This window comes from Colletotrichum jinshuiense, chromosome 7, assembly GCF_051148585.1.
Source record: "Colletotrichum jinshuiense chromosome 7, complete sequence".
In the NCBI taxonomy this organism is placed as follows: domain Eukaryota; kingdom Fungi; phylum Ascomycota; class Sordariomycetes; order Glomerellales; family Glomerellaceae; genus Colletotrichum; species Colletotrichum jinshuiense.
In genome coordinates, this window is record NC_139314.1 from 2945860 (window position 1) to 2958203 (window position 12344).

A 12344-nucleotide genomic window follows, 5' to 3' on the forward strand; every position below is an offset into this window, starting at 1 on the left:
ATGGCTGATTCGGCCAGGTCCTCGGACAAGAACCCTCGGTCCCCCCTCAAGACCAAGGTCGTTCGTTCCCCAAAGATCTCTGGCCCCTCGCCCGGCGACCCGCGTCCCTTACTAGGCGTCGGCGGCCTGCCCGAGGATCTCGAGGACTTCAGCGACCGTGACGTCGAGCATCGTCGCGCCCCCTCCGCTCCGGGCGGACCCATCTCCCGTTCCCACACTCCCGGTCATATCTCATCCAAGAGCCAGGATCGCCGCCGCATACCCCCCGAGCTGTCCATTCGCCAACGTTCTCAGTCCGCATCCCAGGCCCAGTCCTCCTTACAGCCATCCCGTACTACCCCGACCTCCGCGAATACCCCCAAGCCTCCGTCGTCTACCCTCCGACCCAATAATAACGCTGGCGATGCCTCAGCCGCCAACAACAGCGATGGCTTCGAATCTGTTGGTGGCACAGGCTCCGACCGCGACGGTCGCCGTCCTGCTGCCATGCGCTCAACGTCCGCCATAGCCAGCAAAGCTTCACTTCCCCTCTCATCATCGTCGACACGCCAACTCTCCACCACAGCCTCCTCTGTACGATCCGCAACAAAGGGCCAACATACCCCCTTCCCTCCTCTCCAAGACCCCCGGACGGCGCCCGATGTGCCTCCAGCTCCCTCGTCAGGCATGTACTGGTCTCGCGCACCCGTCTCCGGTGCCCCGCATACATCTCTCCGCGCCCATACCACGACGCTAGTTGGATCCAATATCTTTGTCTTTGGCGGCTGCGACTCTCGTGCCTGCTTCAGTGAGCTCTACGTCTTTGATGCTGATGCCTTTTACTGGTCTGTACCTCACGTCACCGGCGAGATACCCGTACCATTGCGTGCAATGACTTGCACCGCCGTCGGCAAGAAGCTCGTGATATTCGGTGGTGGTGATGGCCCTGCCTACTACAACGATATCTACGTTCTTGATACAACAAATTTCCGCTGGCACCGGCCAAAGATCATAGGCGACCGTATTCCATCCAAACGCCGTGCCCACACTGCTTGCCTCTACAAGAACGGCATCTACGTCTTTGGAGGCGGCGATGGCGTTCGTGCCCTCAACGATGTCTGGCGTCTCGACGTTAGCGACATGAATAAGATGTCGTGGAAGCTCGTCTCCGGGCCAGAACGAGCCCCGCCCCCGGGCGTCCGGGAAACGCGCCCGAAACCCCGCGGCTACCACACCGCCAACATGGTAGGCAGCAAGCTCATCATCTTTGGAGGCTCCGATGGCGGCGAGTGCTTCAATGATGTGTGGGTCTACGACGTCGATGCACACATCTGGAAAGCCGTCTCCATCCCCGCTACCTTCCGCCGCCTGTCGCATACGGCCACTCTCGTAGGTTCCTACCTGTTTGTCGTCGGCGGTCACGATGGCAACGAGTATTCCAACGATGTCCTCCTCCTTAACCTCGTAACCATGACATGGGATCGCCGCCGCGTCTACGGCTTGCCGCCTAGCGGCCGTGGTTACCACGGTACTGTGCTGTATGACAGCCGCCTGTTTGTTATAGGTGGCTTCGACGGCAGCGAGGTGTTTGGTGATGTCTGGATGTTGGAGTTGGCCGTGCATGCGTATTATTCCCAAATTAGCCATTTCACCATCGAGGTCTGAGGCCCCCTTCCGTTATTACTGCCTTTTGTTATCTTGTCTACTATAATCGTGCCCCCTCTTTTTTTATACTGTTCACCTTGTATCGTTAAAACCCCACAAGCTTCTTAGTTACAGTACTTATGCTTGATGATGGAACGGCTTCATAAAACCCCGGTGGGCGGCAGGCAGGCATGCATTTTCCCTATTCGAATACAGTACCAATTTCATAAATACTTAATCGTCCATGTCGTCTGTCCGCGATCGTGTGAGAAATGGTGCAGTAGCATGGTTTCAACGGAGCCAGGGTGAAGGGCTTATCTCCCTCTGGGCCAGATCGACGACCTTGAACTGACTCGCGTGCCAATGTTACACGCCCTCTAGAACGAGGAGTGTGGTTTTGGATGGGGGGGCGATAAACGGGAAATACGTCATTGAGCAAGGAATTGGTGATCATTTGGAGTCGGGCCATGACTTCAGTTGGGGTAGACTGTAGGTTTACTTGGCAACTTGGAAAGTTCTCTGCGAGGGGGACGTGGGTTGTTACGAAGCATGGCTTGACACAACGGTGCTGTGTGAGCCAAGCAAGCTTGTGATGATGGCGTGCGATTCCGCGTCTAAGAGCGAACCCGAGGGGCATTCAACCCTTTTCCACATCAAATTGCGATAATTCCGACAGTGCCTCGACGGTGGAGGCCGGTTGCCAAAGCCCGCGTTGACTTGTCCGTACGCACCAAGTAGTACACCATACGACTTTTGCCAGCATTGGTGTGGCCAATCCCGCAGACTCGACGCAATGGACTACTGTGGTCATGAACTTGAAAACATTTCTATTCAGTTGCCCGTGTACTGGTCTTTCGACCAGTGTTGGGTTTTCTAACAAGCTTCGCCTCCACCCCCTCCCCCTCATGATATTTGAGCACCACGGTGGTCCTGCGGCCAGGCCAATTTACCCCTCCCATTAAACGCCAGCAATGCAACCCAACCACCAGTTGCTCTCCTCCAACTCCGGGAGAAGAGATGTGTATGTAAAGCTTCTATAGCTTCTGCTGACTAGACATAAGAAAACGGAGAGCGAATCTAAATTTCGCAATCATACAGAACCGAATAGGTAGATAGGTAGGTAGTGATCATGTGACAGTGTCGTAGGTTGTTTCCGGATAGGTGTGTGTATGTTTACTTCCGCTCAATGGCCTTGCGAGCAGCGATGCGTCGCTCCTCGGCAGCAACCATATCTGTGCAAAGCAATGTCAGTAAAAGCCTCTCTATGAACGAGAGTGCATGGTTTCTGGAGAGCTTACCCTTCCACAGATCCTGGCCTTCGTATTCCTCCTTGTGAATCTTCTTCTCAATGAGGTGCTTGTGTTCCGGGTCATCAGGGTCAATGATCATGACAGTCTCCCAACGGCCGGTGCCCTTCTTGGCGTCGTTCATCTCAAAGGCAGCAGTGACTACGAGCATGGCGACGGCCAGAGCCTGGGCGTAGACACGAGCCTGCACGAGTTTCTGTGCGCCAGTGAGGTACTTATCGCGGCCGACAATGGCAAGGGCCACGCCCATGGAAGCGAGCCACGAGGTGAAGACAATAGAGTATCTGTTCTCGCGGCCCCACTCCTTGAACTTCTGCATCTGTGTCTCATTGGCCCTGGCTTCGGCGATGGCCCGCGCTGTCGCGTCCTGGTAGCCGTACATAGGGTCCTTCTCCTTTCCGAAGCGGATAGACTCGCGGTCAGCGTGGACGATGGCGCCAAAGGTCGCAGAGGAGGTGACGAGGAAGGAGCGGAAGGGCAATGTGAGTTGGCGGAAGGACGGGTAGCGCTTGGTCGCGAAGAGAACGCCTCCGAGACCGACACCCAAGCCAACACTGCCGCCGATGAGGCCGGCTTTGACGACGACGGCATAGTGCTCGGCCTCCTCTTCTTTGCTAAGAACCTTCATGGTTGCGTATTGCGATAACAAAATGTGGGAGTTCGGACCGTTGCGGGATGAATTGAATTCTAGGAAGAGATATGAGGCTTTGGAAAGATCGGTTTATGTGCGCAGCTCCGTGGTTTTTGGTGTTGTCGGGATTTGGGTGGGAGTCGTGGGGAAGACGGTGTCGTACGACGTTCCTGGTGACGAGTTGATGACGGATTGGGGTTCGAAGCTAGCCACGTATAAAGCTCGTTGGTGCTCGTTTTCGCAAGTCTCTAGGTTGCTAATTAGGTGTTCAAGATATTGGAGATTTGAGTAGCTGAAAAAGCCTGAGGCTGAAGATGAAGATCGGTTGTCTTATATTCAATGACTTGAAATGTCAGAGAGCTGATGACAGGCCTGAACGGCGATTGAAAACCTGAAGATGGAACGCCGCGTGGACCAAAAAAAGTCGCAAAGGACCCAGAATCGTGCCATGAGGTCGTCGCTACGGCATGATGTAATGGACCCTTGTTGCCCGGCCTTTGCCGTTCCGGTTCTTGCTCAGCAGCGCCTCACGGCACAGCGTAGGCGGTCTTTCAGCGGCCTTCAGCGGACTAGGCGAACTGCGAGACACCCCAAGCAAACACCGAGAAATTTCCGCCCTGTCTGAGTAAGCAGCCAGAGGATGATTTTGATTGGTAGTATCTCCGCTTTTAGCCATACAACGGACGAGGCGTCGCACTTCCAGCTGGTCGTCGGTCTGACCACTTTGGCAAGCTAGTTCCTATTTTCGCCGTTTGCTGCACCTCTCGCTCGTTATGTAATTCAAATGCCGAAAATCGATTCCGGAACTTCAAGCGGCGCTGAGAAATGTCGCCCTCGGGAATCACTCAGCTGAGTATGTCCACTCCGGCTGCCTTGGCCAGAACCCTCTTTTCGCCTTTCGACCCGGGGCTCCCGCGAAGAAGTCATCTTCGTAAGGTGGTCTGGCATGCCGAGGAGACACTTCTTCCGTCGCAGAGCGAACAGGCCGTCCTTCACCGGCCGCACCCGAACACTTTGCCCGGCTCTCCTGCACCTTTTGCCAGTGCTGCTCACGCCTTTGTAGAAACCTGTTCGTCGGGGGAACAACATGGAGAGGGATGGCCTGATATTTTTTTTCTCCCTAGGAGCCCTGTCCTCTTAGTCACCACTGTTCCTTCCGTCTTCTGCACTCTGATTTGTGCGCCAGATGAACCTCGCCGGGTTTCTTGCCGACATGCGGCCTGGCTGTTGGCCGGTTGGTTGTTTTTGCAGAGAATATTCGTATTGACGACAGCATTGAGCATCGTTTCTGCCGCCTGAGCACTAAAACAGATCCCGGGTTCGACCATGTTCAATAGAGATTGCCAAAAGTGCAAAACGATCCAGCTAATTATTGGGTATGCATCCATGTCGGTTTAGTCCGCAACGGATGGCAGATTATAATGCGTAAAACCAACCCAACCCGGGGGCTCCGTCTTCGGCGTCGTTGGGAAAACTGGCGCTTGGAGATGCCTTCGACCGTGCGTGCTTCGCAATATCGCCCCGAAGTAAATGTACAAACAGCAAACAGCAAACAACTCATCTCGACGGAGGTCAGATGAGTGTCTAAAGGCGGTGAGCGAAACTCATCTTATCACCGCTCCCTGTGACATAAAACCGCAGAAGTCCAAACTCTCCATCGCCAGCGTGGTAATGGCGGTGCCATATGTGCGTTGGTGCCAAAATAGGAGTCCAGTCTACCTTGGGTTAACCCCTCGACAGGTTTCGAATGCATTTTCGTTTCAGAGCCTCGAGATACTCAGGGTCCAAGTCATGCAGTCCACCACCACAATCCACACAACTTCCGTCCCCCGATCTAAGGTCCTCGCGATTATGCGCTGCATTTAGCTGTGCCCCGTAATCCTCACCGCTGGTTGGATGAGGGCTCGTTCCGTGGCACGCATGTTGCGTGTGTAAACAGTTCACGGACCAGGACCAGGTCCCCTATGAAGATGATTAGTGAAGGTCCGTCCTCACGGGGTATTTTGATGAGGTGAGGGGCTAGGTACTCCTGTGCGCCTCATTCTTCAGCCCGAACCGTCTTCTAGAAACCTTCCACAATCCTTGCTAGAGTAGTCGGGGTCCTCTGTGCGCTCCCGCCCTGCCACGTTTGCCCACACCCCGACAAAGACCGACCACACTCGGCGACCGCCAGCATTTGTATTTACAGGCAATGAGACTATACCAGCAAGCCTTCCGTAGCTGTTTCCTCCCCGGATGACGTCTTTGGGGCGGCAAGTCTGTTTCGTCTCCGTCGCCAGTACCCAAAGTCTGCCTCTTGCAAAAGTGTTTCTTCATTCGTATAATCGTCCGAACCACTGGCCCTCGGGTCTAGGCCTCCCTCTGTCTGAATCATGCCTCATGCATCATGGAGTTGTTGTGCGGAGGTTACTGATGGCCAACGCCTTACGTTATTGGACCGAGTTGAGCAAAGCCCTCTCTACCCAATACGCCCCAAGTCTCCATCTTGGATGAACCTGGCTGTAGGCTCATAGATCGGTTGGCGCCGAGTCATTCGCCCGGACCGAGTCCGGCCTTGAAGAAATTACGTACCGATCCATCTGCTCTGGCATTAGTGCCATGTAGTCTGCACGAATCCCGAGGTCGTGACGGGTCCATTTCGCCATGCTCATCAGTTGTTGACAGCTGAGGGTGATCGGCAAAGAACATGGAATCGAAATCGATTCAAAGGTGCGTGGATGCGGAATCAACACCGTCACTTCTGAGGTCATATTCGTGAAACTTGGCGTTTAAAGGAGGAAGGCATATTCGGGGCACAGGCTAGTTATGCCCGAGCCAGGCCCCCCCCAAATAACGTTCGATGCCTGCTTTTTGGAAGGTTCAACGCCCAGGGAAGATGCAGCCAGAGACTCAAAGTGCCACAAGGCTCAGCAGGAATAAGGCATGGAAGCTTCCTCCATGCAAAAAAGTCCTGCCAAGAGGGTAAATGTCATCTCGTATGCGGAACCATGAGTACCCACAGGTGGGCGGGTGAAGAGGGATGGACAGCGGACTATGCAGTATCGAGATTGCGGCATTTCAGGCGACACCCCGCTGTGGTGTCTGGCTTTCACGTAGGTATTGTCATCTTGGTGGACGGCCGAACGGTGGGCAAACGCTGATGTTACTGTTGCCGTCTCCGTGATCTCGGCCGGGTGGTTGATCAATTGTAACACAAATGTTCGGGACTCCGTACCTGCGGGGTGATGAGTGGGTGGTGTTGTCAATGTTAGTGGCTCGCTGGCCATGCCCACGCAGGTGTCGAGTTGCATGTCGTAACGGTAGGCCGGGTCGGGAAGACGATAAGGGAATGCCGACTTTGATTGACAAGATCAACTGAGAAGTACCATTAAACATCCCTTCTAGCCATGAGCATCACATGCAGGACGTAATCAGCGGTGGGGCATGTCGTCGTGGGTGCAAACTGGGCAGGAGCGTGGCGGATAGGTTCGAGACCAAGGTTCGAACCCAAGATCGCACAGAGATTCGGTATCTTGCCGACACGACGGTAGAATTCGTGTTGTACCTCGTCTGTTAGAAGACGACAGGTGAGTCAATTCTTCGGGGGCCTACGGCTCTCTGGTGCACTGCCCTGCACCACGTTTTTTCTCAAGTTTAAACTTCAAAAGAAATCATGGCAGGAAAGGTGGCCCTACGTCTAACCACCACCCTTGGCTTCGTTTGTTTGAGGGAAGATTAACGGTAGGCCCTGGCGGAGGGCGGACCACCCTCCATCGGCTGACGCATGCCGGTTGGGGAGAGTGATCCAAAGCTTGTCGGATGAGAAAATTATGTGCCCAGAAGAACAACCGTTTGCAACGGTGCGACGGCCTCTCAATATCATGGCCGGATTTCGTTTGTTATTCCTCGCTTCTCGCGGCTGCGGGACAAGGTCGATCTCTTCCCGCTGGTCCATGTATTCTAGAGCCCGCACTCTGTGAGTCCGCAGGCGAAATGAATATGCCTCGGTCTTTCAAACAACGAGCCCATGTTCTGTTATTTGATGGGCCAGGGAGTATGCGTATCCATACGGAAATGCTGTAGATCTCTGGTCGTCTACCTACCGTGGTAGGTAAAGTGTCCGTGGGCAATGTCTCACACCGCCTTTCAAGCATGAGGTAGTGACGAGAGGCTCTCAGGCTTGCTCCAAATGGTCCTGTGCCCTGAGACAAGTTAGAAGTATCGGCGGAATTGGGATTCAGGCTTGCGGCGCTAGCAATGGTCTTCGTCGTAGGCGGCGCGCCAGGTTGCCAGGTTGCCAGCTTCTGCCAGCCAACGCTAAGGGGCCATGTCCCTGAGCAGCAAAGTGTCAAGTGCCTCGCGCAGTCCACCCTTGCGACGGTGAATTCATCCGGAACGGGAGCGAACTCTGGGAAAGGCAGCAGGGTATGCACGACGAGCGTTAGGCTCGTTTTAGTTGTTGCGGCTAGCAGGGATGCTATAGCGAGGTACAGGTCTGGCGTCCCGACGCTGAGCTTGGCCGCGTTTTTGGGGGTGCCTTTGTAGAGACCATCATTCGTCAGGGCCCGGGTGGGCCGACGTAGGAGGTGGGGCGATGCTTCTGTTCCGCTTCTGCAGGTATTCACTGTGTTCCCAGCGTTCCGTTGCCTCCACCGTGAGGCAAGGTAAGCCATCCCGGGGTCCGCGAGGCCAAAGATCAGAACCAGACCGCCTTCCTTGCTGCTGGCGTCGCGGTTGGAGAGGCACCATTTCTGCCATATTCTTATCCAACGTCCTCACAGGTTTCCTTGGATGTTCATGGATGTGACATGTTGAACTAGCTAGGCATTCGTCAACCGTCATCGTCCGTGGAGGAAGTTCGCTTGGTTTGGGGCGTTTATCTCATGGGTGACGTCTGGATGATCTAGCTGCTTCTGCAATGAGCAGAAAGCGGTGTGGCTGGCTAATCCAAGACTCAACGCCCTTTCCATACCTCCCTGCCAGTATTTGGACGCCTTGGCCGCTTCCAATCGTTCTGCCACGCAGCAGTGTTGCGGTATTCTATGTCTTGTTCTCCTCCAGTTGAAGTGCCCCGGGATTTTCTTCCGCTTTGTCGTCGGCGTCGACGGTCAATCACCGAGGGCGGACAGCGGCCGATGTGTGCAGTAACCATTGACATGGAGCATGGTGTGGCCAAACAGGCCTGTCCCCGACACTAGATGTCTGGTTATGAGTCAAGCATGGCAGTTTAGAGGCGGTTGTGCGGCAGCCTTGTCCAGTCATCTCATGGAATATCCATCCGTCGGTACCGTAGGATCCACCAATGCAGAAAAACACGGGGCAATTTGGTAGTTTGCTGACGTTAGGTTTCCTTGTGGCCGTTTTGCCAGCCGGAGCTTCTGGCAATGTTGAACGGTGGGAAGCCTGCCACAAAAGTCATTCTCGGCTCCCGAGTGAGTGCGGTACGCAGGTAAGTCGGGGAGAAGTCGGGGAGAAATTGGGGAAACATCGTCCAAGATGCACATCCTTCCCAGGACACCGTCGATGATCGGACGATTGACCCCAACGATTGGATTGCGCGTGGGTGACGTCCCAGCCGGCAGGGCAAGACGACGATCGGTCTCAAGACAGTCCAGCAAATCCATTATCCACCAACCAACCTCCCAGTTGTCTGTTGTACGGATAACCAGCTTGCCAGCCATGCCAGCCTCTCTCTGCCTCACAGGGCCCAGCGTTCCGGGTTACTCGAATCAGGCGGGTTCATGGCTCCGTGATTGGCAATCTGGATCGGGCCTGTGCACGAGTTGGTGGTCTTGAGAGTGAGAGATGATGAAATAACCCCATCGCGGCCAATACGTACCCGTCATGTGTGGTAGAGGTAATGGATATTTTGTGGCCTGGCGTAGCGTTGCAGGTAGACGGGCTTGACGGGTCCCATCTAACACAGTGACCATGACCTTGTTCGAATCCAAGAAAGTCTCCAAGATACTGGGTCGATCACGTAACGGTTTGCACCACGTTCCGCCCCCTGTGCTGGAGACTTTCTTCTCTAACACGGAATTTGGGTCCCCTCCTTTCCTGTCTCTTACGTCTTTTGGCAATTGAGACGGGCCGTTGTGGACGGTGGGAACAGGGGAAAATAGATGGCGGATGAGATGGTGTTTGACGATGAAGCGTGTAAGTCGCTGCGCCAGACAGGGCTGTGGCAGCAGTAGGCACACCCCTCGCCCGCCCGTCGTCTCCAAAGAGGGGACTCCAAATGGAACCTTTTGGGGGCCGTCCGGGATGGTGCCGGTACTTGACCATGTGCGCCGCTGGCCGTGTGGCAATGCCCAGATCCAAGAACGGTTCAATGCGGTGTAAGGTAGCGAGGTGCTCTACGATGCGGTGCAACATGATAGCTGGGTAGATAGGTCGAAAGGCGTTTCTGGATGTGCTGTGTCCAGAGACGATGTGTGTTGTAGGGCAGCGAAGTATCCGTACCGTTGAACACCGAGGATTAATGGCTGCCCATTCCGGCATCGAAGGGGCATGAAATGCTGTCGCCGCTGCTATTGCTTTCAGTGGATGTGAACGGATATCCGCAAAACACGTAACGGACGGTATCCGCCTTGATGCGAATGGGGAGTGTTCGTGCAGGCAGGGCCCTCGTACGCGGTTAATTATTGCTTCTTTTTCCCTTTCCCTCTGGTCCCCTGGGTGCCAGCGAGTCGATCCGTTGCTTTTTCCTCATAAGTTGTTCCTTCTTTGGTGGATCGTGCCACGCTTACCTTGGCTGAGGTCCCTTGCCCTTGCCTTGCCTTACCTTTCCTTACCTTCTCCTGCCTTGTCATTCGTCAAGGTTGTCTTGCCCCAGGACACACCTGCCTGCCATCTCCTGCCTCCTTCCTGCCCGTCGCCGCCTCCATCGTTCATGCGGAGTAGGGGCGCTACTACTTGCACACGGTTGGAAAGGAACATACGCAACGAAGGCAAGGAAGTACCTCTGGTTGGCAGGTACACTGTACAGAGGAAAGGACACTGCCCGACTCCCGCCTCTTCAAAAGTACGGAAATCGTCTATGAAGGCCGACGACAAACGGCGTACTTGGCTGCCTACTTTGTTTAGCCTACCTTAGCTGCCTACCTACCTCGGATATCCTGGATCAACAACCTTGCGTCGTCCACCGTTTGTCGTTCGTCGAGTCACACTCACAGTCATCGGCCGTTAAGGTGTGTGTGTGTGTGTGTGTGTGTGTGTGTGTGTGTGCGCGTGTGTGTCTGTGTCTGTGTCTGCGTCTGTGTCTTTTGTGTGGTTGACCAATGTGCCATTCGTCCGTGTTCCTGGCCGTGCTCATTTTGCTCTATCCTGCCTCGCCTTTTGCCTGAGGTCGGGACCTGGCCCAGCATCTACGGCTCCAATTGGATGAGAAGCAGAAGAAGAAGCAAGAGGTGACGCCAGAGATTATTGGACTGCCGTTGCAGCAAACTAGTGCCTCAATCAGGGAGTGACAAAAGCGTAAGATGTTGCATCCATGTGCCTGACGCACCTAAGAAAGGGTCAATACGGTTGGTTTCCATCTCAATACCCTTTTCCCGTACATGTCAGTCGGCAAGCGCCCCCCCTCCCTTCAAAGGTATAACACCCCCAAACATCGGCCGAGCTTCGAGGGACCACCTCCCGTGCTCTACCTTACCCTACGGATACCCTCCCACTCCTTTCCTCACCTCACCGTACCTTGGGCCGATCAACCTCGCCCGGACTGGACAGGTACCTTGACTCTGTAACCAGGACAGCCCGGATTTGTTCTTGAGTCGAGTCAACACACGCACATCTCCATCCATACCGCCCAACTTCTTATTCATAACCCCCCTCCCCTCCTGCTTGCTTCTTTCCGACTTCGACACTCCCCGAAGCCTGCTCTTCCATCTCATATACTTCACTGCCTTGACGAGCCGATTCCTTCCCAGCAGTCAGACCGTCTACATTCATAACTGTATCTGTACCGACACCCGCTGCACAGTTCCCATCACAGCAACCTTGTCCGGGCCAGAGGACGACCACTTATAATCATAATAAACAACTGTTGTCAGCTCATCGACAGCGCCCAAACAACCGTTGCACAGTATATCCTCTCTCGGATCGCTTCCATAGACACCACATCGCTCTTCGATGATCCGAATCCATATCGCCAGGAACCTTTTCGAATACTCTCGCAGCAGCTTTCGCGACCCTGTACATACATTTGGTCGGGGATAGGCACCATCACCCGTCATCGCCACAACCACCACAGACCGGATTTACGTCTTTCTGCCTCTGAGACCAAGACCTAAGTAAGGGCTTGCGCATCCAAGTCAGTTTCGTTTGCCCCTTGGCCGAAGTCGCCTCCGACATTCAACGCGCCTCTCTACTGGTCATTACCAATACACGCGCTGTCGCCGGCACCTCCATCCTCGGTCGGCCCAGCCCACCTTTATTTGCCTCCCTGCTCGACCACGGTTACGGTGAACCATTCCACCAGGTAGCTTGGTCCAAGGTACTTAGACCACCACAGCAGCCTGTGCCACACTACTCCCCCAGCAAGTCGGCTTTGACATAACACCGGCCGAATCTCTTCTTTCTCTTTTCTTCAGCTTTGAGTCAAGACGAGAAGAACACAAAGCTCGGATTGAAAGAGAAAGAAAACAAGACAAAAAAAAAAGGGACTACAAGCAACACCCCTCACCCCTCTTTTTTTTTTTGGACGCCTTGCGGCAGCACTGCTAGTCGAGACGCGGACTCGATCTCCTTTTTCGGGGCACACCCGCCGGCTGCAGCAAGTGGCCCGACTTAATAAGTACCCACAA

At 54.6% G+C, this 12344-nt stretch overlaps 2 protein-coding genes across 2 annotated transcripts; one reads left to right on the top strand and one right to left on the bottom strand.

The window, feature by feature from the left end:
- EsH8_VII_000773 (Kelch repeat-containing protein) lies at positions 1-1644 on the top strand (the record flags this gene model as incomplete). The annotated part of the gene is made up of 1 exon (XM_083270906.1): positions 1-1644. The coding sequence occupies one exon, from the start codon at positions 1-3 to the stop codon at positions 1642-1644; it is 1644 nt and encodes a 547-aa protein (XP_083128463.1).
- Positions 1645-2796: 1152 nt separating this feature from the next.
- Positions 2797-3558, bottom strand: EsH8_VII_000774 (HIG1 domain-containing protein; the record flags this gene model as incomplete). Its single annotated transcript, XM_083270907.1, has 2 exons — positions 2797-2855; positions 2922-3558. The coding sequence occupies 2 exons, from the start codon at positions 3556-3558 to the stop codon at positions 2797-2799; spliced, it is 696 nt and encodes a 231-aa protein (XP_083128464.1).
- Between the last annotated feature and the right edge of the window lie 8786 nt (positions 3559-12344).